Source organism: Lagopus leucura, unplaced genomic scaffold (genome assembly GCF_019238085.1).
Source record: "Lagopus leucura isolate 7727_CA_CO unplaced genomic scaffold, USGS_WTPT01 Super-Scaffold_100008, whole genome shotgun sequence".
NCBI classification, from domain to species: domain Eukaryota; kingdom Metazoa; phylum Chordata; class Aves; order Galliformes; family Phasianidae; genus Lagopus; species Lagopus leucura.
Genome location: NW_024962265.1, coordinates 24454109 through 24480617, shown reverse-complemented (window position 1 = coordinate 24480617; position 26509 = coordinate 24454109). Strand labels below are relative to the sequence as shown.

General features: G+C 36.9%; 1 protein-coding gene and 1 long non-coding RNA gene across 3 annotated transcripts in view; one reads left to right on the top strand and one right to left on the bottom strand.

Annotated features, from left to right (window-relative positions):
* The window catches only part of MDFIC (MyoD family inhibitor domain containing), a 49140-nt gene that overhangs the window by 4900 nt on the left and 17731 nt on the right, over positions 1–26509 (top strand). For both annotated transcript variants that reach the window (XM_042872763.1, XM_042872762.1), the window contains exon 3: positions 7318–7449. In XM_042872763.1, coding sequence (XP_042728697.1) covers positions 7318–7449 — 132 coding nt within the window. The remainder of the gene's footprint in view (positions 1–7317; positions 7450–26509) is intronic.
* Positions 16329–23479, bottom strand: LOC122180848. Its single transcript, XR_006179240.1, has 3 exons — positions 23465–23479; positions 18484–18496; positions 16329–16445 (listed from the first exon to the last, which is right to left on the bottom strand). It is a non-coding gene; the product is annotated as an uncharacterized LOC122180848 (long non-coding RNA).

Here is a 26509-nt window from a genome sequence, read left to right as displayed (position 1 = left end):
CAGTCTTTAAACTGTCTTTAAACTTTAAATTATTTGTGTGAAAAGTGTGCAGCTGAAAGAGGATGACAGATTTAACCTAATTTCTGCAAACACTGGGTTTGTGTTTTGCCACGTCCTTGCAGAAGCGTAAGTGTAGTTGTGAGCTGTTGTTCAAGATTTTGCTCACATCATCTCTGCTTTTCTGGGCTCCATAGGCCTTGGAATCAAAATATGACTTCATCTACCTGTGTGCAGTACAACGTAGTCAGAATGCATAGTGTCTATATCAGTTTACTTTGACTGTGATCAAGTATTTTCAGCACTGGCAAATGCCAGAATAGTTCAGCATCCCTAAGCAAGGAATTTGATGATTTGTGACCAGCAGCCTTTCTGCTTTAAGGAGAACATTTTGTATATTAGAGGTCACACCATGGTTATTGCTTGGACTATGGGTAGACTTCTTCCCTTAAATCCTCTGCATTTGAATAAACCAGAGAGTACAAGAGAGAACTTTCAACAAACATGGAACTATATTTTGGGAATCAAGCCACATTTTAAAAGATGCAACAGTATCATCTATGAAGTATTTGGAATGCTTCTACTTTTGCCCGTTATCAACTGACTGAGTAGAATAACATGTCAATTAATATTTAACTTTCTGAATTTACAAACAATCTAAAGAAATGAAAAAAAATGATAATCACACAAACTATTAGAAATTTCTAATAGCCATTTATACAATGGAAATCCATTAGGTTTCTTTATTAGGTGATGGGTGTGTATGGCTGAGTCTAGTAGAAGTACTAAGAGATTCTGTAAGTGGCTGTTCTCTCCTGTGCAAATCACGTCACTGTTGCTGAGTGGAGATGCAGTTATGGTTTGGTGCCTGAAGAAACCATATACAGCGGTATTAGTTCATTCAGAACCTCCATCCAGAAAATCACAAAAACAATGTTCTCTTCTTCAGCGATGTGATTCAAACCCCTTAGTATTCTGTGTCTTCAGCTGTTTTCATGACCAGGAGCACTACAGCGCTAGGTAAGATGAGGTGACAGAAAACTCACTCTGGGAACGTCTTGAAGCAGCACCTATAACTGTCACTGTGACTGTTGCACTTTACTAGCAGTGCCCCAATGTTGAGAGTAATGGATTTTCGTTTTAATGGCTAAGTTATACACACAAATTGCTCAAATCTAGGAAGGGTTTGCCCTATTTGAATTTCTACTTAATGTGAAGAGAGTTTAGAGAATCTCTGTTAATTAGTTGTATAGTTTTCTGTCAGCAGTAAAGCATTTATTAAACGTTACTGACTACAGTACCTAAAACTTCCAGAATTGTCTGACTCTAGTTAGTCATAATAATACACTTCTGCTTTCAGTTTCATGTGCATGCAGTTCCAGTAAAGTGATTCATGTCTACATGGGTGTGATAGACTTGTATTTCACAGAGCTGACTGTTAAGGTCTTGCATCAAATTTGAAATATTTTTGTTCCATCTTATAGGCAAGCTTTATATTGCAGTCATGTTTCTCAAATTCTATTTCAGACCTTCAGAAGTTAGGCTTCACTTTAAAACACTTGATTTTTCTTCCTGTTAAGTAGTATCCAGCGATGACCGTGTCTGTGCTAGTGTTTTCTATCTGTAGTGCTGTTTTGAACTGAACACCCTGTTCACCCCTGCTTTGATTTGCTTTCTTGGGGAGTGACCTGGGCTGGATTCCTTTTGAACTAAACAATCTGGAAGGTGTACTGTAGGACTGTGCCTGATGCACCCTAGCCAAGAAATGATCTTGAGACTAGAGTACTAGTGTAGAGTGTGTAGGTCGCTCCAAAAGTAATGCCTCCTATTTATTTCTGCGGATTTACAACGGAGACAAAGAATACAGTGACACTAGTTGATACAGAAAAGTCTCAGCTAAAAAATGATGTTTTTCAACATAGTCACCGCCATTAGCTCTTTATTTTCACTTGTGATGAACAAGAGCCTGCATGCTGTGCTCCTAAAAGTCTGCATCAGCAGAGGTGACCCACTGTCAGTGTCACCACTGCTGAACCACCACCCACTGCCTCACTGTGCTCATATCCACTGTTTGGTTTCCATAAATATTCATCAAGCATCAATGAATCTCAGTGGACGCAATTTTTTCCACATGCAGGAATTCATTGACACACCTTTTCTTCATGCACCCTTCCATGTCAGACGCTGCTAAGGAATGTTGATGGGATGGTTCAATCCTTACTGCCATACCACCAACATTTGCCTCAGACATTGCGGGCTGATATAATAAAATAGGAGGCATTACTTTTGGGGCAGCCTTTATGCATCCCAGCAGTGTCATATCTAGGTGTTTAAATAAGCTTTACCTCACGCTTTCATCATTCTTCTGTCCTTATATAGTGATAGTGTTGAGTTACTCTTGTTTCTGCATTCTTCATGGTGGTCAGCTATGCAAGTCCATTCTGCTTGTTCCTGCATCCTTGATGAGAATGATGCACTCAGGTTTCCAGAAGGCTTTCCCAGCAGCTGCTTTTACTTTATTTGGTGCTGCCTCCCATAGTGTTGGTGAACAGAAAATGAATGCCATAACAACAAAGCCTTTAGTTGTGTCAGCTGCAGGATTTTTAACTTTTTTTGTCTACCACACCCCTATATCAGTACGTGAACTTTGAACCAGTTTCTGAAGTCAAGTTTGTCATGTTGCAGTTCTAGCAATTTTCATCATTCAGCTTTTTGAAAGAGAGGGCTATATCAGTTTATGGTATTATGTGTCATATAATGAATAGAAATCAGCTGCCTGTGACAGTATGAGGTTATCTGACACACTCAATATGGGAAGTCAATTTCATTTTTTTGCTTGTGGAGGGGTTGGATAGTACATAGTTTCTATGCATGAAGGTATGTTTCTATGTTTGATATCTCAGTCTTGCTGTAGCTGTGTTTGAACTCATTGGGACACATTTCTGTGTGAGCTCCAGAGAGACGGTAGGTAGTTGGAGACAGCTGGAAGGTAAAGATATGAATCGACAAGCACTTAAAGAAGGAGAGGTGGGTGTTTGTCAAAGACTGAGGTGTGTCCTTAGAATGCACATCCTTTACCTGTTTTTATTTTGTGTTTTCTGTCAGTTTGCATGCTAATGAAACCAAAACTGAACTTAAAAATCAATATTGCAGTCATTTGCAACTGCAAATACAAAGATTTATTCCATGAAATATGTATGTATTGCTGTGTAGTTCTAGAAACAAATATAAAAAGATTGTGGTACAGTGAATTACTGTAGCATAAAACAAATTTATATATGCTTTAATAATTCCAAATAACTCAGAAGTAAGAGTTCACTTTATTCATTTATTTCATGAAACACATTTTTAGATGTGAATCAAGTTTTTAATTTTTATCTTGTCCATAACATAGATAAGATTTAGATTGTTAATTGTCCCTTTGGCCTCCGTGTTCCTTCTTTTCCTTATTTAAACCTTACATTTGCATTATTCCCTGCACAAGTAGAGTTTGTGCCCATGCTTATGTTCAGGATAAATCACAGAGTGATCTGTGTGGCTATCAAACCCACAGGGCTCTTGGCTAGGAGCTCAGCTCAGGGACTGCTGCTCGCCTAGAGGAGGCATATAGTCATCCAGGTTACTGATCAGGAGGCTGAATATGTCAGTAGAACCAAGTATCTGGGTAAGAAGCCTGTGTTGCTTTTGTGACATAACCTAGAGTAACTTGGAGTGGTTCTGAGGAGAGATTGGATTTCCAAGCACAGCCAGATGCAGAACATAATGATTCTTTTCCTTCCATTATTTGAACTGTTAGGAAGAGCATCTGGTTTTCTTCTTGGCTGTCAGTTTTGAAGGTTAGTCACCGGAGAGTGGAAGAGTGCTTCTAGATGAAGCAGAAGCTAACATACCAAATAAATACTACATAAAATTTCTTAAGGCTAAGCTTAATTAAAGCAGAGAAGTGTTACAAATTTATTTGAAAATACAGCGGAAAAATGACATGCTTGACTGTGGCAATATCCAGCCATTAGTACTGGTGCTTGCTGCAGGTTTTATTAACTCTGTTCTGCCACAAGCATGGCACATCGGAGAAAACTAAGGTTTTTATGTGGATTTTTACTGGTCTCATGAATTCATTACCTTTTATAAAGTATCCGTAACTATTCTTACACACCTAAATAAAAAAATAATGACATCAACAAAATACAGACTCAAGATTGTTCTTGAGGCTGTTTTCATGTGTGATCAGTTGTTGATATGTTGTAGCTGCACTTCAAAAGGGATAAGAATAAAAAGAGAGATACTATGATCCCATCATCAGTTGTTTCTTGTAAGGAAATAATAAAGAAATGCCTTTCTACTAAAATTCAGGCCTGGTGCACTTCAGAGAGAAAGAACAATTGGGACACCAGTATTTGTTTATTTTCAGTGTTCTGCACATCAGTTTTTTTAGTAGTGTGAACTTACAAAAAAATACACACAACTTAAGGCACCATTCTTCTAAATCCCCGCCACACCAAGTCTGGCTAGGATGGAAATAGGTTTCTTCACAGCAGTCAGTGCTGTGTTTTGGATTTCTGACTAAAACAGCATTGATAACACACCAGTGGTTTTGCTGTTGCTGAGCCGTGCTTGCCTCTCACTTGGTGAGAGGCTGGGGGTGGGCAAGAGGCTGCCAGCTGGAATAGCTAGACTGAACTGACCATACCATGTACCCTCATGCTCCTCAGCAAGAACTGAGAGAAAGTTTTATTAGGGGGATGTATCTGTTGCTTGAAAACCCGTGGGAGGTGGTGAGCAATTGCCTTTGTATCACTTGCTTCTGCTTTGTTTCTCCTTATCATCATTTATTACTAGTATATTTTGACCCACAGGTTTCCTCCCTTTTACTCTTTCTGCTATCTCCCCCATGCCTCAATGGGAAGGGTAGGAGCAGCTGTGTGGTGCTTAGCTCTGACCTACCACATCCCTATGGAAGCATCTGACAGGAGTCTGGCTTCTCTGCTGGGTGATGAAGAAGTGGGAAGTAAAATATCAAATAAATGCTTAATGTCACTGGTGCAACTTTGAAGTTATTGCTAGGAACATTCATGGGGAAGATTTAATACAAATTCAATAAATCAAAGAATAGTCACTCAATTCATGTTAACTGGTATTCAGTTGCAGTTGTTGTTTTTGTTTCTTAATAGTGCGTTTTCTTTCTTGTTAACTAATAATATTGTTTACAAGGTTTTGACTGGCTGTTTGTCATATCCAGCTAGAACAATGGAAGTAAACATGGAAAACACAAGTAAAACCCATAAAGAAAAATGTTTATATATATACTGAGCAGAAAACAAGCAGAGGAATGAAAACTAAATTCCTATGAATAATGATGTTTTGGTTGCATTCTGCACTCCTTCAATTTTTGTAGATAAAAATGTAATCTAGAACATCAGCAGCCCCACAAATGCTGATACTAATCTTTCCTTACAGTTGTTTGTTGTTTACTACATCAAATAGCAAGGCACTACAAACATGTATCCTATACAAGAAAATTGTATACAGCAACTCTCCTGTTTTGTACTACAGCTGCAGGGTAGATATTGTTCTAATCTTAAGTGTTTTTACTGCAGTAAAGTAGATCAAGAGCAAAATCTCTTAAAGTAGCTCATTTAAGCTTACTCTGTATGAAAAGGAGATTGTACTGTGCTTGCAGTTCTTTACGCTAGCTCTCTCCAGGACACTACTTATTTTCATTCAGCCTATTGCAGAGCACTTTTCAAACACTTTTGAGAGACATTTGTACCTAATGCCCAACTGCACAGACAAAATTGTTACACTTTAATACAGTCATATTTGTGTCTGATAGATATCTGGGATAAATAATTTGTGACTGAGAGGCCTGTGAAAGAGCTTCAAGAAAATCTGTGTTTGATTTTGGTTTTGGTTTGGAGAGGATGAGTGTCTAGAAGAAGTTAGGTTATAAAGGGCAGTATGCAAAACTCGTTGAAGTTGATGAATATCTTTCCAATCAGTGAGATAACTTTGCACCAATCCTGATGAAACTATTCATCTTAGGATGGACTTGAGGAGATATTGACAAGGTATTGAGGAAATGGTGTTATGAGGGAGCACTGAGAGAGAGGTAACATACAGGTAGCAGGGTCAGAATTTTCAGAGGTAGAAAATAATAGAAGAGGAGCAGCAGTGCTTGAAGGCTCATGCTGCTATACATATAATATGGCATATATTATTTTGAATGATGTTCAGTGGCTCAGTTTAATAGGGTGAATAACAAAGGCAGAAAGTTAGGATTTAAAGTCAGACTGCTGTTGGCTACATAAAGAAGCTAACCATAGCAGCTGTAGAAATCAGTGATTTTTCTGCATCTCAGAACCAGAACAATTGCTTTACTAGTGGATATGAAATCATTACATTGTGATAAATGTGTTATATAGATATATATACATATATACACATATATATATAGTTTATAAACAGATTGAAAAAAAGATCTAACAATTTTCAACAGTTGTTGTTTTACTTTAGTTTTACAGCAGGCATTATATCTCATACATGTCTGAAAAGTAGTTCACATTGAAATGATATAAGCTAATATTCTACATGAATATTAACTATTTCATGAATATGAAAGCTGCCACTCACCTTGGCTTGAGAATATAAAGGCCGTCAAAACAAAAATATCTGCTATCTTTTGAAGTAAGCGTAAGAATTTCTTCTCTGGAAACTTCCCTGCATCTTGTGTGTACTTGGAGAGAGAAAATAATTCTTCTTTTCCTTACAGGCTGTTGAATATAATCGCTAATTCAAAATCTAATTTTTTAGTGGCACACTGTTAAAATAAATTTAATTGTAGTCATCATTTTCGTTTCAAAAATATTGATCTTCAATCGTAAATTGCATTGTAAATAATGGAAAACAGACTTTTGTGGAATTTCTATAGCTTTTATATGCCAGAGGCAGAGGCACATGCACATGGGCAAGAAGTAATGTTTTTGTGTGTGTGTGACAGATTGAAATTTTTATCTGAAAATATCATGGAATGTAACTGAACATAATCAAACTCGATTGTTGTTGTTACAAAAGATGCTGACTGTTATTTTGTGTGACTAAACAAATGATGACTGAAAGACTTTTTTTTAAGGAGGGAATATTTTCATCTGGTTAGGAAAACAAAAATTGTCTTTATTAGGAGTTATATCTAAGGAAAATGTATGAGATGTTAATGAAAGTTGCACTGTATATTCTCTAGTTTTTAACTTTCAAATGTAAGATTTGCTCACCCAGAAGAAAAATACCAAAGAAACTAACAAGCTCACATTTCTTTTGCCTTAGAAAAAACTGACCAACAGAATATTGCAGCAGGAGATAAAGACATAAACCAGTCTTCCAGTAACCAACGTATACAGCCAGAGATACAAGAGCAGTCTGTCTGGGGAAATCGCACTGATGGTGACCTCATCAGAAGTAAGTACTTCCAGAACAAATTGCTGCCATTTAGGCTTGCTTTAGTCGTGTAAAGGGGATACTGCCTGTTGACTCCCTTAAATGTGTGTCAAATGCAATTGTTTTGCAACTGTCATGCATGTCTGAGAATTTATTTCCTGGAATGACTTCTGTCAGCATCTCTAAGAAACAATTTGAAATAACATTGTGATGAGTATGGTGTAATTTATTATATACCTCTACAGGATCAATATTTTAACTCTTAATTATATATTCTTCTGGTAAAATTTGTATCATTTAGTAGGCATGTGAACTGCAGTATGCAGCTGTGCTCAGTCTCATCACCTCAGATTTCTCAGGTTATGGAGGTATGCCATACTGAAAGCAGTTTCTTCCAGTTACACTGAATCAGATGTAATTTTATAAAAAATCTTTGAATCTTCAGGCAGCTAGCTCTCAGAAGTTGAAGAATGTGGCACAACTAGGTTTTAAACCTAAAGTGTTATAGATTGGAGTTTTTAGGGGTTTTAGGGGTTTTTTTTTCAGTTTTTTTTTTTCACATTCCCACATTCCTAGTTTATGTCTTAGGTGCTTTGAATCATAAAAAGTGTAAGATTATTCCCATTTTTGTCTTTCCAGGATCATGTGTTGTCCAAAAGATCATCTACAACTGCACTCTCCTGGGGAGAAAGTATTTTAGTTACCAGAGCTAATGCGACTTTAAAATTCTGTGAATTCTTGAATCTGGATGTTGAAGGGAGAGGCAGCATGAAAAATTCTTCTTAATTGTAGGGTGTATTCAGGAAGCAAATTGGCTGAAAGCGGAGTGGTGCTCCTGATCCCAGTCTGAGATCGTTGTTTGACCACATGCTTTGCTCTTTCATTACACTGAGCATACACTCCACTATTCAGTCAGATAAATTCATAGTTTTTGAGCCCATTGTTGCAGTTGTTCATTTTCTCTGGAGTTACAGAGTTTATTTTTCTCTTTATGTGATTGGCTTCTCATAATTTATAAAATATTTCTTCATGGGCAATAAAAAATTGTTTTACATGATTTTGGAGTTTCCTTAATCCCTAAGGATTATTAATTTAGGCCCAGTACAAGCAATTGGCTGGTGCTTTTGTTGAGGATGTGGGAAGGCAGGTATGGAGTTCGCTCGTTTTGGAGTGTTCTTATTCTAATTCCCCATTTCTTAGTCCCAGACCTTTGGGAAAGCAAATTTATCTGGTAGTGGTTTAACAGCGTGCCTGGACTATGGAAGGAAGGAAGAATCAAGGACAGTAGTATGGCAGTGCTGTGTTTCCTCTGATCTCTTTGATGCAAGGGTGCATATTGGCTGCACCAAGGAACTGCATACATTTTTCAGTGTATGGTAAAATTTGCAGCAGATTTTGCAAGTCCCTGGTAGTGAAAAAAGTGTGAAGTGGCTTAACGGTTAGGTGCAGCTGTATGACTCTGGGATGGGAATTAAAAAAAAAAAAAATAGAAAAGCTAGATACATGGTAATTCTCTTTGTTGAAAGCAAATTTAGGTGAAAGCTGGAAGTTTCTGTAACTCTTTGTCTTGATCATTGTTTAATATACTAGTGGCTTTATTATGGGTTTGAGTAGCTGTTGTGGCACACTACTTTCTGTTTCAAGTTTGATTTTTTTTTTTTTAACCCTTTATTGTTCCTATCAGCAAACAAGGTCTTCTAGAAGGAAGGAAGAATTGAAAATGAAGAAATTAATGCAGCTTTTTTTTTAATTTTTACTTTTTTTTTTTGTGTCTATGAGTAGAGAAGTCAAAATTGAGGAACAGTCTAGGACTGAATGACAGATATCTCTTGTAGCATGCAGGAGGTCTACAAAATAAACTGTATGGTAACTAAAGTTAGAACAGCAGAAGTAGGAGAGAGAGAAGTTGGTTTATCACTTAAGCACTTAATTTTAAATAACTGGCAGTGTAGCTCAAAGTCGCTTTCATTTGACCAAATCTGTTGTCTCACTGGACTAAATTTTGTGGAATATCACATATTGAAAGAAACTTGAGGTTAGGAATAAACAGTGTTTTGGCATTCAAAACTGTCTTAAAACTGTTCCTTTAAGCTGCTTTAGACAGAACACACTTCAGTTTTCTCAAGGATTAAGCAACTATTTGCTACTATCCTAGGGATTTTCTTTCTTTTTTTTCCCATACACATTGTTTTCCTGCCCCACAGCTGATACTTAATCCATTAGTGTTAGTTAGTTTTCACTTCATAAATGGTTCCAGCATTTATTTTCCAAAGTTCTCCTTGTTTGCAGCTGTTTTATCCTGCTGTTATATGGAAGTAGATTAATCAGTCAGTTTTACTGGCACACCAACAACGAAGTCCAGTGTTAGAGACTCTGTAATGACTTCATTATGTATGATTTCTTATTTGCACTTGTAAACTCAGTTTACCAGGCAACATCAATAAGCTGAAATACTGCACTCATTTTCCACACGAAGATACTTTCAGTTCACCTTTACTTCACAGTCCCTTTCTCCAGCCACTTTTAAAAAAGTTTCTAGATTATGAGACTTCCCCCAAATTACCCCTTCCATAACCTGCTTTGGAGCATCCCTTATCCTCAGAATGAAAACTATCATAATATTCTGGTCAAATGGCTGATCTTGGGAAAGTATTATGTATTTATTTAAGCAAGGAATTAATGGGCTTTGAAAAGAGCTTGAGTCGTGTTGGATGAGAATTATCTTCCAGTACAACCCTGTGCTTCAAAAGGCTACTGTATACTGACATGTAAACAGGGAGAGCTAAATAAGATGGAAGTGTTTATATTATCTCTCAGTATTAATTGTTAATGGTTTTCATAACTGTTACTGGAATACTGTGTTCAGTTGGAGAAGGATCAGGGAAGAACCACAAATATCTCAGGAATGGTTGAAAACATGCCTTATTGTGGAAAAACTCCTGGAGTTCAATCTGTTCAGTATTAGCAAGGAATGACTTAGAATCATAGAATCACAGATCCTTAGAGTTGAAAGGGACCTCTGAAGGCCATCTAATCCAAATCTCCTGCAGTGAACAGGGACACCACAGCTAGGACCAGTTGCTCAGGGCCTTATCCAGCCTCACCTTGAAAGTCTCCAGGTCTCTCGGCCTGTCTTCATTGGAGAGGTGTTCCATTTTGTGAATCATTTTTGTGGTTCTTCCCTGGATGCATTCCAACAGGTTTATGTCTCAGACTTGCTTAGTACCTAAGAAGCATGATGCCACAATGAACAGAAATTCAGTAAGATTGGTAAATCTGGTAAATGCTCTGACTGTAGCAGACAAGAACAGCAAAGGGAGAACTAGATCGAATGTATGGAAGTTCATTTGGGCTGGAAATAAGGTGCATTTACTTAGTTTAAATTAAAGAATATTTGAGAACCATTGGAACTGCCAGATATTCCTTACATGCGTTGACCTTGAGAAGTGACCGTTGCTTTTCAGATCCTTCAGTTTCAAAACTTTTGTGAGAAAGAGTCTCGTTTCCAGTGTAGTTCTCCAGACTGGAATAACTTGATTTTTCATATGTTTTTTTTTCATTTATTTGGAGCAGTGCTGTTCCCTACCCTTCATAAATGCATATATAGTTTGCATTTTGTTTAAGACTATGGAGGTCTTGCTTTTAAAAAGAGCTTAGACTTACATAGCTCCATCTGCTTTTTCTTTGTTTTCAGCAATATATTTTAAATATCTGCAAACACCTTCTTCTTATTTTCATTTTATGATCTGGTAGTCTTTACTGGAGACGTTCTGCTTCTGTTATCACTCACCTTTGGCAAGTGAGAAAGAGCAAATGTTAAACCACATAGCAGCATAGCCATCGGCAACAGGAATGAGACGTAGGAGTTTTTGCTGCTCTGCATTACCACAATGACCTGCTTTGTTCTCTAGAAAACATAATTTTGTCCTTTAAGAAAAAAAAAAAAGTGGTAAAGGTGAATTTCAGAATGTTTAGTCAGAAGTTCTATAGAGGGTAGAGGGTAGGTAATTGGCAGTGTGTGCTGCCGGTTACATAGGGGAAGGAATGCTTAGGAGAGAAGAAAATGCCAGTGCCAACACTATTTGCTTGTGAGGATTTAATCTCATTTCCGAGGACCTTAGCTATGTGATATTTAAGAAAACAAAAAACATCTACCATAGATTCAAATTGTCATGAATAATTGATTAATAATAATCCAATTCTCAAGATTAAATACCTAAAATATGCCCATGTTTTACAGATAGAAAGGTCATTGCTATCCATCATTTCCTAGCTTCAATTGCCTCTTTCTCCTCCAGGAAGCAGCCTCCTGATAAGAGTGGTTCTTTAGGGAGGGAGATGCTTCATTCAGCTCTGTGGGAATTAAACAATTTAGCATGTTCCCGTGCTCACTCTTTTGTTAGTACTTTCCTGCATTTTGTTTTATTGAAATCTAAAATTAGATCTTTTTATATTTTTGTTTGGTATATTTTACACTGATGTTTTTATTTATAACAGTGATTTATTTAATTATAATATTTGGAGATTCCCTTTTCCTGCTCGCTAAGTGGGTGACTTCCATAGTTATGCAAGCTTGGATTCGGGACTGTTTTTGCAATCAAGTAGATAGTTTGTTGTTAGAGCTGTTTGTTCCATGTGATAATCATACAAAAGTACCTTTTCTTGTATAGAGCACAGTCATCTTACTGTGATTGTGATTATTTCAGATGACTGTGTTCATACTGTCTAAAAAATAGTACCGGTTCTTGAAATAACTTAAATGGCTCTTTTCAAAGTTAGAAAGTATGACACTTACAGACTTCTTTCATTGTAACCAAATGTGTGAGTATAGAAGTTGTGTAGAATAGGTTAATGGAAATTATTCAAAGTATCTTGCTGAGTCTGAAGGGTATATTCTTTTACTTCAAGAAGTGATTGCATAATGTTCCCTACATATGCAGGTACTTGCTTCATCTGGCTGTGAAGAAATTTGGGGGTGACGGGGGCTGTGGATGAATAGGGCTTCAGTCAATTCAATACTTAAACACTGAAATACAGGAATGCAGTATTTGATATTGTCTTCTTTAAAAAAGACAAGTCTTTGAGAAATCTGGCTTGTAGAAGTTAATGTAGTGTGAAGCATGTATACAAACTCCCCTCCCAGAAAGATTTTCTAATCCTTTCTCCAACAGACAGCTATCCTGTGTCACTCTCCCCCTGACCTGGCAGATCTCTTACTGCTTCTGTTCCAAAATTCCTCAATTATTCTCACGCTTATCAATGAGCCTGATGTTCTATTATTATTTAATATTTATTTATATTATTATTTTTTATCCCAACATATTGTAGTAAGATGATAAGCAATATATGCATTTTTGAAAAATTTCTTTCAAGGTAATATGCATCATTAAATGCCTCTAGAACACACAGAAGCTATAACACCTGTGCAGGACCTTTGGGTTTAATTTGCTTTGAAGATGAACCTGTTCGGCTGAAGAGAAAAATAAGGATTAGCTCTTGAAATGGGCTGAGAAGTGCGAATAGGAAGGCATAAGTAGCTACTATTAGGATCTCAGTAATTTTTAGCAGTTTGTAGGTGGTGCATACCTCAGATTTGATGATTCTGCTGACAATGTTAAGGTTTTTCTGTTGCGGTTTTAATGTGTAATGATAATGATTATGTCTCTCTTCCCAGTCTTACACAACCATAGCGTTTTCATTTAATTTTCATTAAATACCATTCTAATCAGAAAGATGCAATTACAGTCTTCACAGAATCACAGAATCACCAAGTTTGGAAAAGACCTTCAAGATCATCCAGTCTAACCATCCACCTATCACCCATTTCTAAACCATAGAAATTCTCACTAAACCATATCCCTCAACACAACATCCAAACGTTTGTTGAACATCTCCAGGGTTGGTGACTCCACCACCTTCCTGGGCAGCCCATTGCAGTACTTGATCACTCTTTCAGAAAAGCAGTGTTTCCTAACATCCAGCCTAAGTCTCCCATGGTGCAGCTTGAAGCCATTCCCTTTAGTTCTACCACTAGTTGCGAGAGAAGAGGCCAAGCCCCAGCTCACTACAGCCTCCCTTCAAGTAGTTTTAGAGAACAATAAAGTCTCCTCTGAGCCTCCTCCGGACTGAAAAGAATGCAATGTGAGAATGGGTGTTTTTTGAAGCCATTGGTGATCTGAGTGTCACTGCTGCAGTGTTAGTGGGATGCAGAAGGCTTCCATGTAGCCTCTGCCCTTTGACTCTAGGTTGAACGTTTTGAAGCGGTGCAGTTAATGATGGACTGTGACTGGTAAGAAATTTGTACACCCTGTGGTAAATCCATACTAAGAAATAAAATTTTTGCTTTTGCCAATTGGTTTGTAGAACAGTAGTTAGACTTCAGTGAGAACTTTACGCTGCACCAGATGACCATGTGATAAATACAATATTGTGCATATCACAGATAGCCAGAGTTACCTGAAGCCGTTCTTTTTTTTTTTTTTACCTTCTGACTCTGAGAACATCATCTGAATATATGGTCTGTGGCTGGAGAGGTTTGGATGGCGGTAATCATCAGTGCCAGACAAAGGTGAAGTTCTTTAAGTAACGTAAAGATGACTGTGCTTACTGTGTTTTGGTCTGTAGTAAGTTGTATCATAATTTCAGAATATTTTCACTTTGTTCTATCGGTACAGTCTCAGAACCCATGTTCTGTTGTGCCTTAGTGCAGAGTAATGCTTATTCTTTTCCTGATTAGTTCCTCATATAGGGAAAAAAGCACAATATATTTGTAGTGGTTCCTTAAAAGGAAAAATAGAACTCTTGAGTGGGTTCTGCATGAAATGTGATAATACAAAGCCAATGAGTCAGTGTAGTTTCAGTCTGCTATTTTCAGTAATAATGGTATTCAGTTAGCCAGTTTTAGCAAAAAAACACCAAATTACAAAGTGCATGGGAGTATCGTCATACCAGTTGTACTTTTGGGAACCTGTTTTCTTGTAGAAATGTCTTGAATGTAAACCATGGCAAAACATCTGGTTTTTTTTGTTTTTTTTTTTTCCAATGTTTTATTTTTGTTATCGTGTGGATCACTCAGAGTAATTTTATACACCTGGAAAATAGTAGTGCACATTGTGTGTACATCAAAATTCTGAAATTAATTCTTCAAAATTTAGAGAGCCAAACTAGTTTCTAATCTTCTGAATGCTGTGTTTACTGATATAAAAGGAAAAGATGAAGAGGGGCTTAAGGTCGCATCAGAAGACTTACCTAAGTAATTATGGTTAAATATTTTTCTTCTTTAAATAGCGATCCAGAGGAAAGTAAGGTCTGAATACTGCTTACTTACTCTGCATTCATCCACAAGTACCATTTCCCTGAAAGTATTTTTGTAAAGGACGAGCAAAAACAGGGGCCTGTGGCCTATTTGCATGTTGTTGTGCTGGTTTTCTGTTTTCTCCTAAAAATAAAAATATTTAAAAAAATCATGACCCAGACCCAGAAGATCCTTTTGAAAAACATTCAAATGTCAAACAGCTGTTTGGTCACTCACGCTATTTCTAATACTGGTTTTAACTCATTATACTAGTGAGGTATGCTTCCACAAATATTGAGGTTTGATTTGAGGAAGTGATGAAATACTTGCCACCTGAGTCTTGGCTATTCATAAATGAGCTGTAGTGTTCTGGCATGTAGGAAATACAGTTTTCTGTGGTGACTTCTCTTGAAATTTGTGATCATGAGTACTAAGAGCATTCTAGCAGCATTGTAACACAAGAGTTTTCAAATGCCAAGTTCTATATTGGGGCACATGGAAATAAGAGACAAATTCTACTTGAAAACTTGCCTCTCTCTGAGTCTGTGCAAAATCTTGTTTGTCATGTTTTTACTTAAAGGCTGTAAGTACTGTGACATTTGCTTAGAGAAAATTGTAAGATTGAGCAATGTTAATATTAATTACAGGAGCATTTCAAGTAAGAAACTATTTCCTGATACAGAGATTCCTCAAGTTTAAGTGAGTTTTATTGATTTATGGCTCAGACTTAAGGTTGTATAATGTTTGCATAAAGTGTTATGAAGTTTGCTTTTGAGACAAGTCAAGTAGAGCAAACTGTTAGGCAAACCCATAAAATATGTGTCCTGTGAGTCAGATCTGACCTTCAGGGCAAATTTTTGCCCCAGGGAGATGGTACATGCTGTTTGCCTGTTCCTTAGCAGAGCAGGAGTAAGCTTGCCTTCATGTCTGGGTGGCTTCAAAATGCATCTTTCTTGAAAACTGAGACCTCTAATCTGGTTAGAAGGCACTCCTCTTTATTAGGAGACATGCATCTTTTGACTGCTGTTCTGTAAGTTGCAAGTTAAAATAAAATTCGTATTTTAACAGAAAAGCAATGAAAGATTTGTATGAGGACCACAATTGGCCATATGAGCAGTTAAACTGGAGAACACTTTTTAGGTCTTCTGTATAGATTAGTGAATAACACTCATTTTGCTTGAATTTCCAACACAAGGAAAATGTTGTGTTTTGATGAGGTGATTTGGGATCATCCTGACTGGAATGATTTGTCAGAGTCATCAAATTGATTTTTTTGTAGAGGTGACTGAAAAAAAAATAATTCAGATGATAAGGCAAAATAAAGAGCTAAGTTGGGATAATGCATATGGAGATTTCATATAAGTAATTCTATTAAACTAAGCCAACTCATTTAACAATTCAGTATTCACTTTGTGAACTTAAAAATAAACATTTTTCCCTCTTAAATAAATGCTAATATTAGTATATTCTCCCTTTGTAGTGACAATAGTTAATATTGTATTTGTAGTGTAAAATCGGTATTGATAAATATTTTTACATGTAAATAGACCTTTCAGTGGAGCTATATACAAACCACTCTAGGAAGTGTTTTGTTGTGTACCTTTTTGTGTCTGAAGTAGTCATAACATTCTTCCCCATGTTTCGTAACCATCCTCATCACAGCTATTTTGTAAACTGTTCTGTTCAGGCTTGATACTTGGAAACTTCAATCCAGTGTGAGTTTCTATTTAAAACAAAGAAGACAGTGTTTAACTTCAAAAAGATGCGGAGGGGGAGAAGCAGCACAGGAGAAATTTCAAGGGAGGAATTTTGTTAGTGGTTAACTATTTTGTTCTTTGCTCTTCTTATTTCCTTTGTTGTTTAATTTAGCATTGTGTCTGCTTGATTTTCTAATTCGGTATGTATGTTAATGTTCTACCTAAGGAATCTTTTCTCTGTAATTCAAGTGATAAACTCAGTTCTTATTTTAAATAAATTCTTCTGTTTCATTTGTTTGTTTTGACTATTTGTGTATTACATGGTATCTGCTCTGTGACCAAAACATTCTAATGGGGAGACCTTATTTACTGTTATGCTCACCTGCTGAACAGCAAATAACCTGGCAAAAACTTTCTATTGTTGACATAGCTGCATCCACACTGGAGATTCTGCTGGAATAGGTGGAATAGAGTGAGAACTATGGCCCACATTATCGATATTTTTTCAGGTATTTGTGGAACAAGTCCTTGTGGAAAGGGAAATACGGCTTGTTTTCTTAGCTCTTGCACATGCAGGGGTCTACTTTGCTCTCAAAACTTAAACTTAGTGTTAAAAATAATCTTCACAGGTACTATAAAGGAATGGCAATCGAAAGTTTTAATCATAAAATCTTTCCTTTAGATATGGTAGTTTTGAAGGAAAATAAAGAATATGGATTCTTGACATCGTGGCTATCATGGTAGAGTCAGGGTTGGAGGGATGTTGAAGGTTTGTTCTTATTCTTAAAAAACCGTGTTCAGAGCCCTCTTTTCCATATTAACTTTATAAATTATGAATAGAAAGAAAAGGATGATCCATTCTTGTTCTGGTTACTGTCTCTGGGGCATTTTTCTCTGCATCGTTTTCTTTACCACACTCTTACCCACTTTTTTTTTTTTTTTTTTTTTAATTATTACCAGTCCTTTTTAGTGTTTCCCCACTTCTTTCTCTATTACAATAACACAACTGTAAGCAGTGACAGGAGGGTCATGTTTAGAGGGTGGCTGGAAAACTCTAAAGCGCTTCAGTATAAAGTCCTGTTCGCTTTGACTTGGTGTGTTAACATCAACATTTTAAACAACTTCATAAGTAGCAATGAGAACCTTCTTACTAGAATCATTGTTTTTATTACTGGAGAGTGAACAGTAAATTAAAGTTATGAAAAGGTATGGTATGGTGGACTCAGGAAAAAGACCAGATGTTAAATATAAGAGCGCACTATGAAAATCTCAGCTTCTGAAGTCATGTTATTATGTGGGATTTAAATTTTCATAAAATAAAAACATTGACTTGGTCTTAATCTTTGTAGTTTCTAACAAAAGCTGAAAGTTAAAGACTCAAAATTGAGAATGCCAATAGAAGGGACATATTTAAAGATAAAATGATTGATAGTATTTACATAATCTGAGTTGGCAGTACTGTGCTGGAAATAAACCAGGAATTCTGTCTAAATAAGCAGGACACTAATTAAATATAAGGTAGCCTGGGGGTGTTCCCATTGTATTCTGTTAATCCCAGCAGCCAAAGAAAACAATGTGACACAGTAAAATGTAACTAGTGGAGGGACAATAACAAAAAGGGTGCTGGTGTTAATTCCTAGAGGCAAGGCTGTGGCAGCAGTGTAAATAAAATGGCAGATGGCATGAAACTTCAGTAGAGTTGATAAGGATGTTTCAGAAACGCTGCAGTTGTGTCCTTTTGGCGGTTGGTTTGTTGTTTCCTAAAGTTTTTCTTCTTGGGGCCAAGAAATGCAAGGAGAGAGGCTGAGCTGTTCCCTCAGTGCCAAAGAGCTGCAAAGCACAAAGGGATGGAGGCATCAGTTTGGCTTGTTGATGGCTAAACTACTTGAGCTGCTGATGCTGCTGAAGGCATGAATGCTTCTGTGGGGCTGAAGGTTTTTGTAAAAAGCAGGGGAAGGTTGTCTGCATGTAATGTAGTTGCTGTCTTTGCTGTGGAGTGAGGGTTGCTGCTGGCCTTTTGATCCTTCTGGGAAAGAAAGGGTTCCTGCTTGTGCTGTGACTTACTGAAGCTCTTGAACTGTGAAAGGAAAAAAAAAACACAGGCATAACTTAAACTGTTATGTTTTCATTTAAAATGCTGTTTCGATCTTATGAGTCCTTCTGCTTATATGCAAAACATATAACATATAACATAAAACCGAGAGTTCTTAGACGTAAAAACCAGTACTTTTCAGTATAAAGAATAAAGCTGATGTAGCACAAATTTCAACTGTTCTACCTGCACTCCATTTAAAAGAAGTAATTGTGATTGGTGTGATAATTAATTTTCTTTTTCCCCCAAATAAAAGGAAATGTGTCTTCTAAATAAAAGACAAAGCAGAAGGTTTTATCATAAAAGATCCTGATTCAAAGCATGGACCTCATCCAAATTTAAATGCTATAGGAGTATTTCTAAATTATAGGTGAACTAAATAAAGTTTTATAAGTTGGAAGAAGTATTTTTAATATTTAATAGAGAACGAAAATGATTCCCCATGTATGCTGAGTGCTTTTGAACATGTTGAAATAAGAAAATTTGCTTTCTGTACGTTAGAGATAAAACCCAGTATTCTACTGCTATTCAATCAATTTTGTAGCATAAGGACTTGCAAGTGCTACTGGCCTCTACTATATTGAAATGGCTTGAGCGTAATAATTTCACAGAGATTTATATCTTGTTTCATGAACAGAAAGGAGAATCAGAGTTTTAGCTCAGTTGCAGGGTGAAATGAAAAAAGGTTGTATGGATTGTCTTATACAACTGAGATAATTTACCTATTCCTTCATATGATCTGGTACTTTCTCCTTTAAATTAATATGATTGTTTCTCTGAATCTTTGTGCTCGTCACTGGTGATTGTTAATGCGACGCTATATTTTTCTAGCAGTACAGATTTGCAATTGTGTGACTCTGATATCAGAGCTTTCTTGGGAATTGTTTGAGCAGCTTATGTTTTGCTTCCTTTCAGGAAACTTAGTGCATCGTTTTACAGGAAGTTCAGTCTTCACCAGACACAGTCAGCACTCTGACATTTGCTCTTCTGTAAGGGCTGTGTGCATGAGCAGCAGGCAGAAATGCAGATACTATGCAGATACATCTTGCTTCTCTTTCTCCTCCCTTTTTGTTTTTTTTAGGATTGGGAATTGGACACCTCATACATTCTGCTATGTTTCCCCTTCTCTTTTTCCCACTGACAGTCACTTTGTTAATCAACCATTCTGTTGCAAAGACAAAATTAAGTATTGTTGTGGACCTCACATCCAGTCGCTGCTGACACAGGATTTCCATTTTCCATCATTCATGTGTTGCTGAATGTGGCTGATTGCTGGCCTAGGCTCCTAGAGCCTCTCTGACCTTTAGCAGAAGGGGAACTGTTGTTTCAACTCTATCTGAATCACCGTGGAAGTATGATTTTCATTTTATTTCATTGCTTATCAATGAATGGCTTATTTAATTATTTCCTTACATGTAAAGTTTGTAGCAAATGCTTCATCTCTAGTGGATTGTACTTACAATTTTTCTTCTTTTCTGCCCTCACAGATGAAGAGGGCTCATCTCTTCATATATTTTTCCCTTTCCTATATTCTTCCCCTCCAGTGCTGTCTTCTGCTGGGTGTTTACTATCTGCTCCTTTTGATGTTTTTTTTTCCCCTGCTATTGGCTTAATAGTGTAAAATCCCAAGTTCTTGCATGTTCCTTTTGGCTACTACCCATGTGCTTCTCCTCTTCCATTCTCCTTGCAGCTGTGCTTTACTTCTTTCTTCCTTTGGATTTCTGGTATTTGATAGCTGATGCCAAACTTCGCATCAGCTCTAGATTGCTAGAAATAATAGCACAGAGAAAATGAGTGCAGCAGAGGGGTCAGAATCTCAGATATCAATTTATATGTTACTGTTTTTGTTATGATCTTCACTCACTACCTTTTCGCATTCTCCATTCTTCTTGTTGTCCTGATTTTAATCCTGTATCTTTGTGCATCTGGTTAATTTTGTTGATAGCAATTCTGTGAGGCGTTTAGAATTGCAGAGATGATGCAAGACAAAGCGGTAAGAGCAGAGGCTAGAGATATCTGAGCTGGAGCGCTTTTTGGAGTCTTGGGAAATTTTGTATATAGGGTCAGTGGTGAATAAACTTGACCTTTGTGTGTTTGTCTCTCAAAGGTGAGTGCTGAAAGGGCTTGGCTGTGAAGCCAGCTCTGCTCTTTGCCTCACCATTCCATCTTCTTTCCTACAGTTCAATGATAACTAGTTTGTCTGTGCTTGTTGACCTTTGGAGGAAGGGAGTAGAAGATGCTGGAGCCAGGAGGACCTGTTTGTGCACTGGTATAGCCTGTGGCTATTAATGACATTCAGGTTATCTCTCCTGTCTGGTACATCCTGTTGTGCCGCTTATGAGGCAATACCCAGCAAGAGATATCCTGTTGTTTGTAGCTTCTCTTTGAAGTTTGTTTGATTTGGGAACAAGTAACACAGTGGTGAGAGGCATCAAAACTCTTCCAAATATTTGATTTAATGTGTTAGTTTCATGGGACTCCAGTGCGCCTTTATGCATTGGTATAACCATATGTTGTAATATGTACTAATTGCATAAGTGCTGTAATTGTCATGCCAACAGCTTGGATTACCTTTTTGCGCCTGGTGGTTAATTAACCTTCCTTTCAAAATTAGAGCTCCAGAAGCAAACAGTGCTGTTCCTCAGTGAGATGGGATTGTATTGGTTTTGCACCCCTTTGTATCCTTCATAGCATTGGGGACTGTCTTCACATTTATTGAATTACCAATTATTTATGGTCAGGGAATAAATCACTTTTGCCACTTTAGAAATTAACAAAAACTAATACTCTGATTCTTATTCTATGTATCATTTTGTTTTTATATCCGGTTTCTGTAAGACAACATTCTTTAAAAAGCAACATTTAACAAGAACGACAAAAAAATAAAGAGAATCATTATGCCTCTAAATAAGTAAGCTATGTGGAAAACATAGGAAGAAATACCTAAGCATTTTACCTAAATAGGAAAAAAATCACCTTCAGAAGTCATCAGTGAATATGTAAACCACCATTAGTATGCACACAGAATGCTGGAATGATGACTGTAAATTAATCCGGCATTGCACATGTCTGTGCCATGACTGCCACTGCTGTAAGTAGTTGGAATGCCGTGAAACATAAGAGCAAATACACTGCAGTTCTTTCCCAGTTCCCTAGCAGAACATATGAGGTAGAAAATGGGTAGATAATTGTTTTAAGGGGAAAGCTTGGAGTAAAATTTCCCACTTTTGAACACAGCTTTATATAGGAATCTGTTTCCCAGAAATCTGAGTGCTTGTTACCTACAATGGCCTGTTTTGTGTTTGGGTTCTTGTGGATTTTTTATGGCAAGCTACAGCTGTTTGTTCTCATGATTCTTCAGAGAGAGCTGCGTCCCACTTTATGTAGATTTAGTATAACAATCACTGCATTATGTGAATCGTTTTTATTTCTCTGTTACGTTCTAGAAAGAATTTTTTTATCGTCTGCACAGTTTATCATAAATGCCGATATTTTCAGACTCGCTGAGAAACACTGCAGATGGTGGCAAGGTTTGTGTATGATAAGGAAGCAGAGTTTGCTGATAACCTAATGGTAATTAGAAGACAAAAGGATGTTCAGAGTTTTGAGATAGCTGTTAGATGACAGGTGATTAAAAAAATGTGAAGGCTTTACTCAATCTAGCAATGATGAAAATTCGATGTTGCTGTCATTAAAAAAATCAGCAGGCATTTCTTCATTTTGAGAAAACACTTCAGGGAAGAGGATTTGTAAATACAGGAATTCACTCCACGTGTTCAGTTGCCTATCAACTTTGTAAACCTCTGGCTACTGGCCCTTTTCATGCTTCCCTGTGGTAACTGCCTCTTTTGGAGTATGTCAAAGACGTCTTTAAACAATTTCTGCAACTCTTCAAACAATGTGCGAGATCCTGCGGTGCTTCCAGAGGAAGGCACTGCAGGTGTCTTTGCACAGATTGAAGAGTACTTTGGCACCTTCTTGTGCACATGTGTCACCTTCTCAACCCATAAACACACATGCACACATGGCATTCTCGTTGGCCCTTCTCAGATTGAGAACTGACAGCCTTTTCCCTTTGTCCCCCTCCAGCCCCATTTCTGTTATACCTCGCGCTCCCTGGATGTTCTCAGGCATATTTTAACAAGGTGTTCTCAGTGTGGGCCTTGCAAAACTCATACCAGCAATTTTACTGCAGTATTTTCATTACAAAGGGCATCCTGTTTCATAATAATATATTGTATTCATTTTGAAGATGTCCTCGTGTCTTACAAGAAACAGTTCTAAAAAAGTGGTTGATGCCGTTAGTTGAACTTTGTTTTCCTTGTAAAGTCAGCATGGTATAAAAAATTCAGTGTGAAAAATTGATTTTAAAAGATAGATTGTACCTTGATGGTACCTTGTTATTTAGTTAATGTATGCTTTCTATGATATGGAAGCTGCAGTATATGCCATTTATGTCCTAGAAAATATTCAAAAATAATTGCTGACAAAAGCCACTTCACACATTGACTCAGAGGCACATCTTGTAATCTGAATGTTAATATTCTGGATAGCTAGGCAGAGGAAACTATTGATGTAGTTTGAAGATCCACATAGAGACTAGTCAGGATTTTAGTTAAAATGTGGGGAGGGAGAGGGACTGAGATATTTGAGTTCTCCCAGTTTCACTGAAATTTTATGCTTATTGAGCGTATAAATGCATACATATAATTTGTAATAATTTTGAAAAGGTGAGATTTTTCTAGTCAGTTTGAAATGTTGCCTTTTATATTTCAGGAATTTATGTCTTTTCCAGAAGCAATGTGGAATTACCTTAATTTTACTCTAGAATACAGGCAGCTCCTGGTTTTACTGTACAATTCATGTCTATCTGTCATGTGCTTTATTTTTCCCCTCAAGCTTGGGTTTGTGTTATGAAGCAGTACTGATAAGGAACAGAGGCCTGATTCTTACCTTCCTCGCATGTGGTCTCTTCAGTGTGATCCATGCAGAGCGAGCAGGAGCAGCTACCACTGAGATCAAACAATTTCCCAAGCTCAAATTAGCATGTAGATCTTGGCTTTCAGCATTAACAGACCAAAGCAGGACCTCTCTGTTTCCTAAAAGAGTTCATCTGCTTATTGCAGATGCAACTGCAACTTTCTGGGGGAAGCAGAGAAATTCGAAGGATATTCTGAACTGAAATCCTATTTTGTATTGTCCCAATATTTGAAAATGCCAAAGGTTATATTTTTTTACACCCAGCAGTTGTACGTTTTTGTTCCACCCTAATCCACCTGGAAAAATATTGCCTTTCTGACCTGATCTGATGTCGTGAACTGATTTGTCATAAATGAAGAAAATAAGTGCTCTTAACTCTCTGGGTGTGTGTCAGATGACCAGGCTGTAACCGGAGAGTACTTTTTCCATCGGTGGCATTGGCTGGCCTATAAACTCCACGGGCATTTGTATCAGCTGCCTTGGAATTGCTTTTGATGTGATTAGGCTACTAATTAGCTGTCTCAATTTTTCTCTCCCTCCTGATGCTTTCTTTTGATTCGCTTTGACTCTGAGGAGCCTGTATTCTGTGCATGTGTGGTTTTTTGTTTCATCTAAAATCCCTAATGATAGTTTAAACTGTCCTCTTTTTGATGAGCATTTCCCTGTGTTTACATACATTTTTCTGTTAAATGCATACGTCGGGATTTTTCTTGTATGAGTAGCTGTTATTTTGTAGAGGTATAAGCAACGTACTGTCAGTGGGCATACGTATCCATTTTAGGATTATACAGTCAGAATGTGCATATTTACTTCATCCAAAACCATCAGAATCACAGCAAATGTTTAGTATGTGAATATTCACCAGATAATAACCACACAATTAAATAAGAGCAGAAGTGACTGTGTTAAGGCCCGGTTTGCAGTGACAGGGAAGCAGTGAAACGCACTAATAGATTACATGCTATAGCAATATATTGCCTTTTTATTGCTTTTCCACAGGCAGCAGATTCATGTATAGTTATTACTAGCTACATTATCTGCTAGTTTTCTATCAAAAAAGATTCAGTGTATTGAATCATTAATCCAGTATTTATCATTCTTATTGAAAATCCACTAGTGTTAGTACTGTATGAAATATTGATTTAAATGTACTGGTTTTGCTAAAGATTAAAAACATATTAACCTAAAAAGCACAGTACTTTTTAGTACATTTGAAACTATTCATTGTGGGTGCTTAAACTGACAGTATTTCTATGTTGTGGAAGGAATTAAAAAAAAGTCTTCAACATATACTAAGTGACCAATGCCATCCTGATTTGAAGATGCTGAACATTCATCCAACTCATATTTGAAATTTCGATGTGTATTGCTGTTACTGACTATCAAGAATAAAATTTTTGCTCATACATAGTGTAAAATGGGATCTTTTGTAGCAGCACACGGCCTGTTTAGAATGATATAACAGGCGCTGAATGTTCACATATCAAACAAAATGCCATCTTTCTGTAGAAAAGAGGTGTCAAAAAGTTTCTTTGTACCTTTAACGCATGTGATTATGTAGTACAAAATGCAGAGTTTGTAAAATTTCTTGAATATACAGGCAAAAAATGAATAATTCAAAACAACTCATAAGTTCTACATTCTATTGTATCTTTTATAACGCAGGCAGAAGATAGCATTGTGTTCCCAGTAGAGCTGAATTTGCACAAGTTACACCTCTGAAAATGCCAGATGGTCTATGGTCTACTTTTGAGAGCTGTCACATATGTAAAGATTTGAAAAAAGAAAGACAGCTGAATGAGAGCAGTGGATCATTAAAGAGAGAGTGAGAGTCCCTGGGTATCACTGTGTTTTAAGAAGCATTGTGTCGTTCCCCATATTACACTTCTTTTTTTTAAGATAGACACAACCTTTAAAAAATAAGGTAAAAATATTTCAGTTTTAAACGGAGTGGTTGTGGCTTAATCGTGAAACTGTCAGTTGCTTTTGTTCTTTATACTAGAATGCGGTCATATGGTTCCTAATTGCTTTCAAGTGTTTTAACCATAAGATTCAAGTCTCCCTAATGCAAAATTATCAATAAAGTTAAAATAAATTTAAATGGAGATAACTAATTCATTTGGGATTTTGTTCCATTCTGACTTGACCTGCATATCACATGTGAATACTGTAAAGTCAGTCAGCTAAAAAGTTGTGTGGTAATGAAAAAAGACAGAAGTAAGGGTACTTTGGGAACAGGATTATCAAAAAATAAAAAATAAAAAAGCACAACATCTCCCACCCCCCCAAAAAAAAACCTAACAACAACAAAAAAACACAACCTGCCCACCTTAGTAAAAGAAATAATGAAAGCAAAGCCAACTAACTTCTTAGATTCCTATTCATCCAAAATTTGATAGAAAATCTCATAATTTTGTAGATTGAATTTGGGGTAGTTTCCTAAGTTATTGCTTTATAATAGAGTACCAGAGGTACACAGACAGTTGCAAACTGCAGCCACCAATTTAGCTGGCTTGGAAAAGGTCATAACTGTCAGTTTTAGAAACTTGCATGTTTGCATGTCCAGGCATACAGAATTTTTAGTACTGTCTGTTGCTTGAATGTACTGAGGAAGGATAACCCCTCTGTATCACGTTCAGGCTATCAGTACCGCTCCACAGCTGAGAATCATAGGAAGTGCAGTATGAATAACGTGTCTTTGGATGGAACATGAAAAATGCTTTTCCTTAATAACATTTAAATCTGAATGGGAAAATGAGAATAAAGCTATGAGGAGTTAGGAGCATGAACACTAAACTTTAGAGAGTATTAATTTTGATTCCTGATGCTGCTATTGATTTCATTATTGACTGAAGTTAGGTCTGTGTTAAGATGTTTTTTTAATGGAAAAGCTTTTTTTTTGCGCATACATGGAAAATCCTACACAAAGGGTTCCTTGTATTACACTTGTAATGAATCTACTCCTGTTTCACAGTTGTCTTGGAACTCTTACGATAGTTTGGAAGTGTTAACAGAACA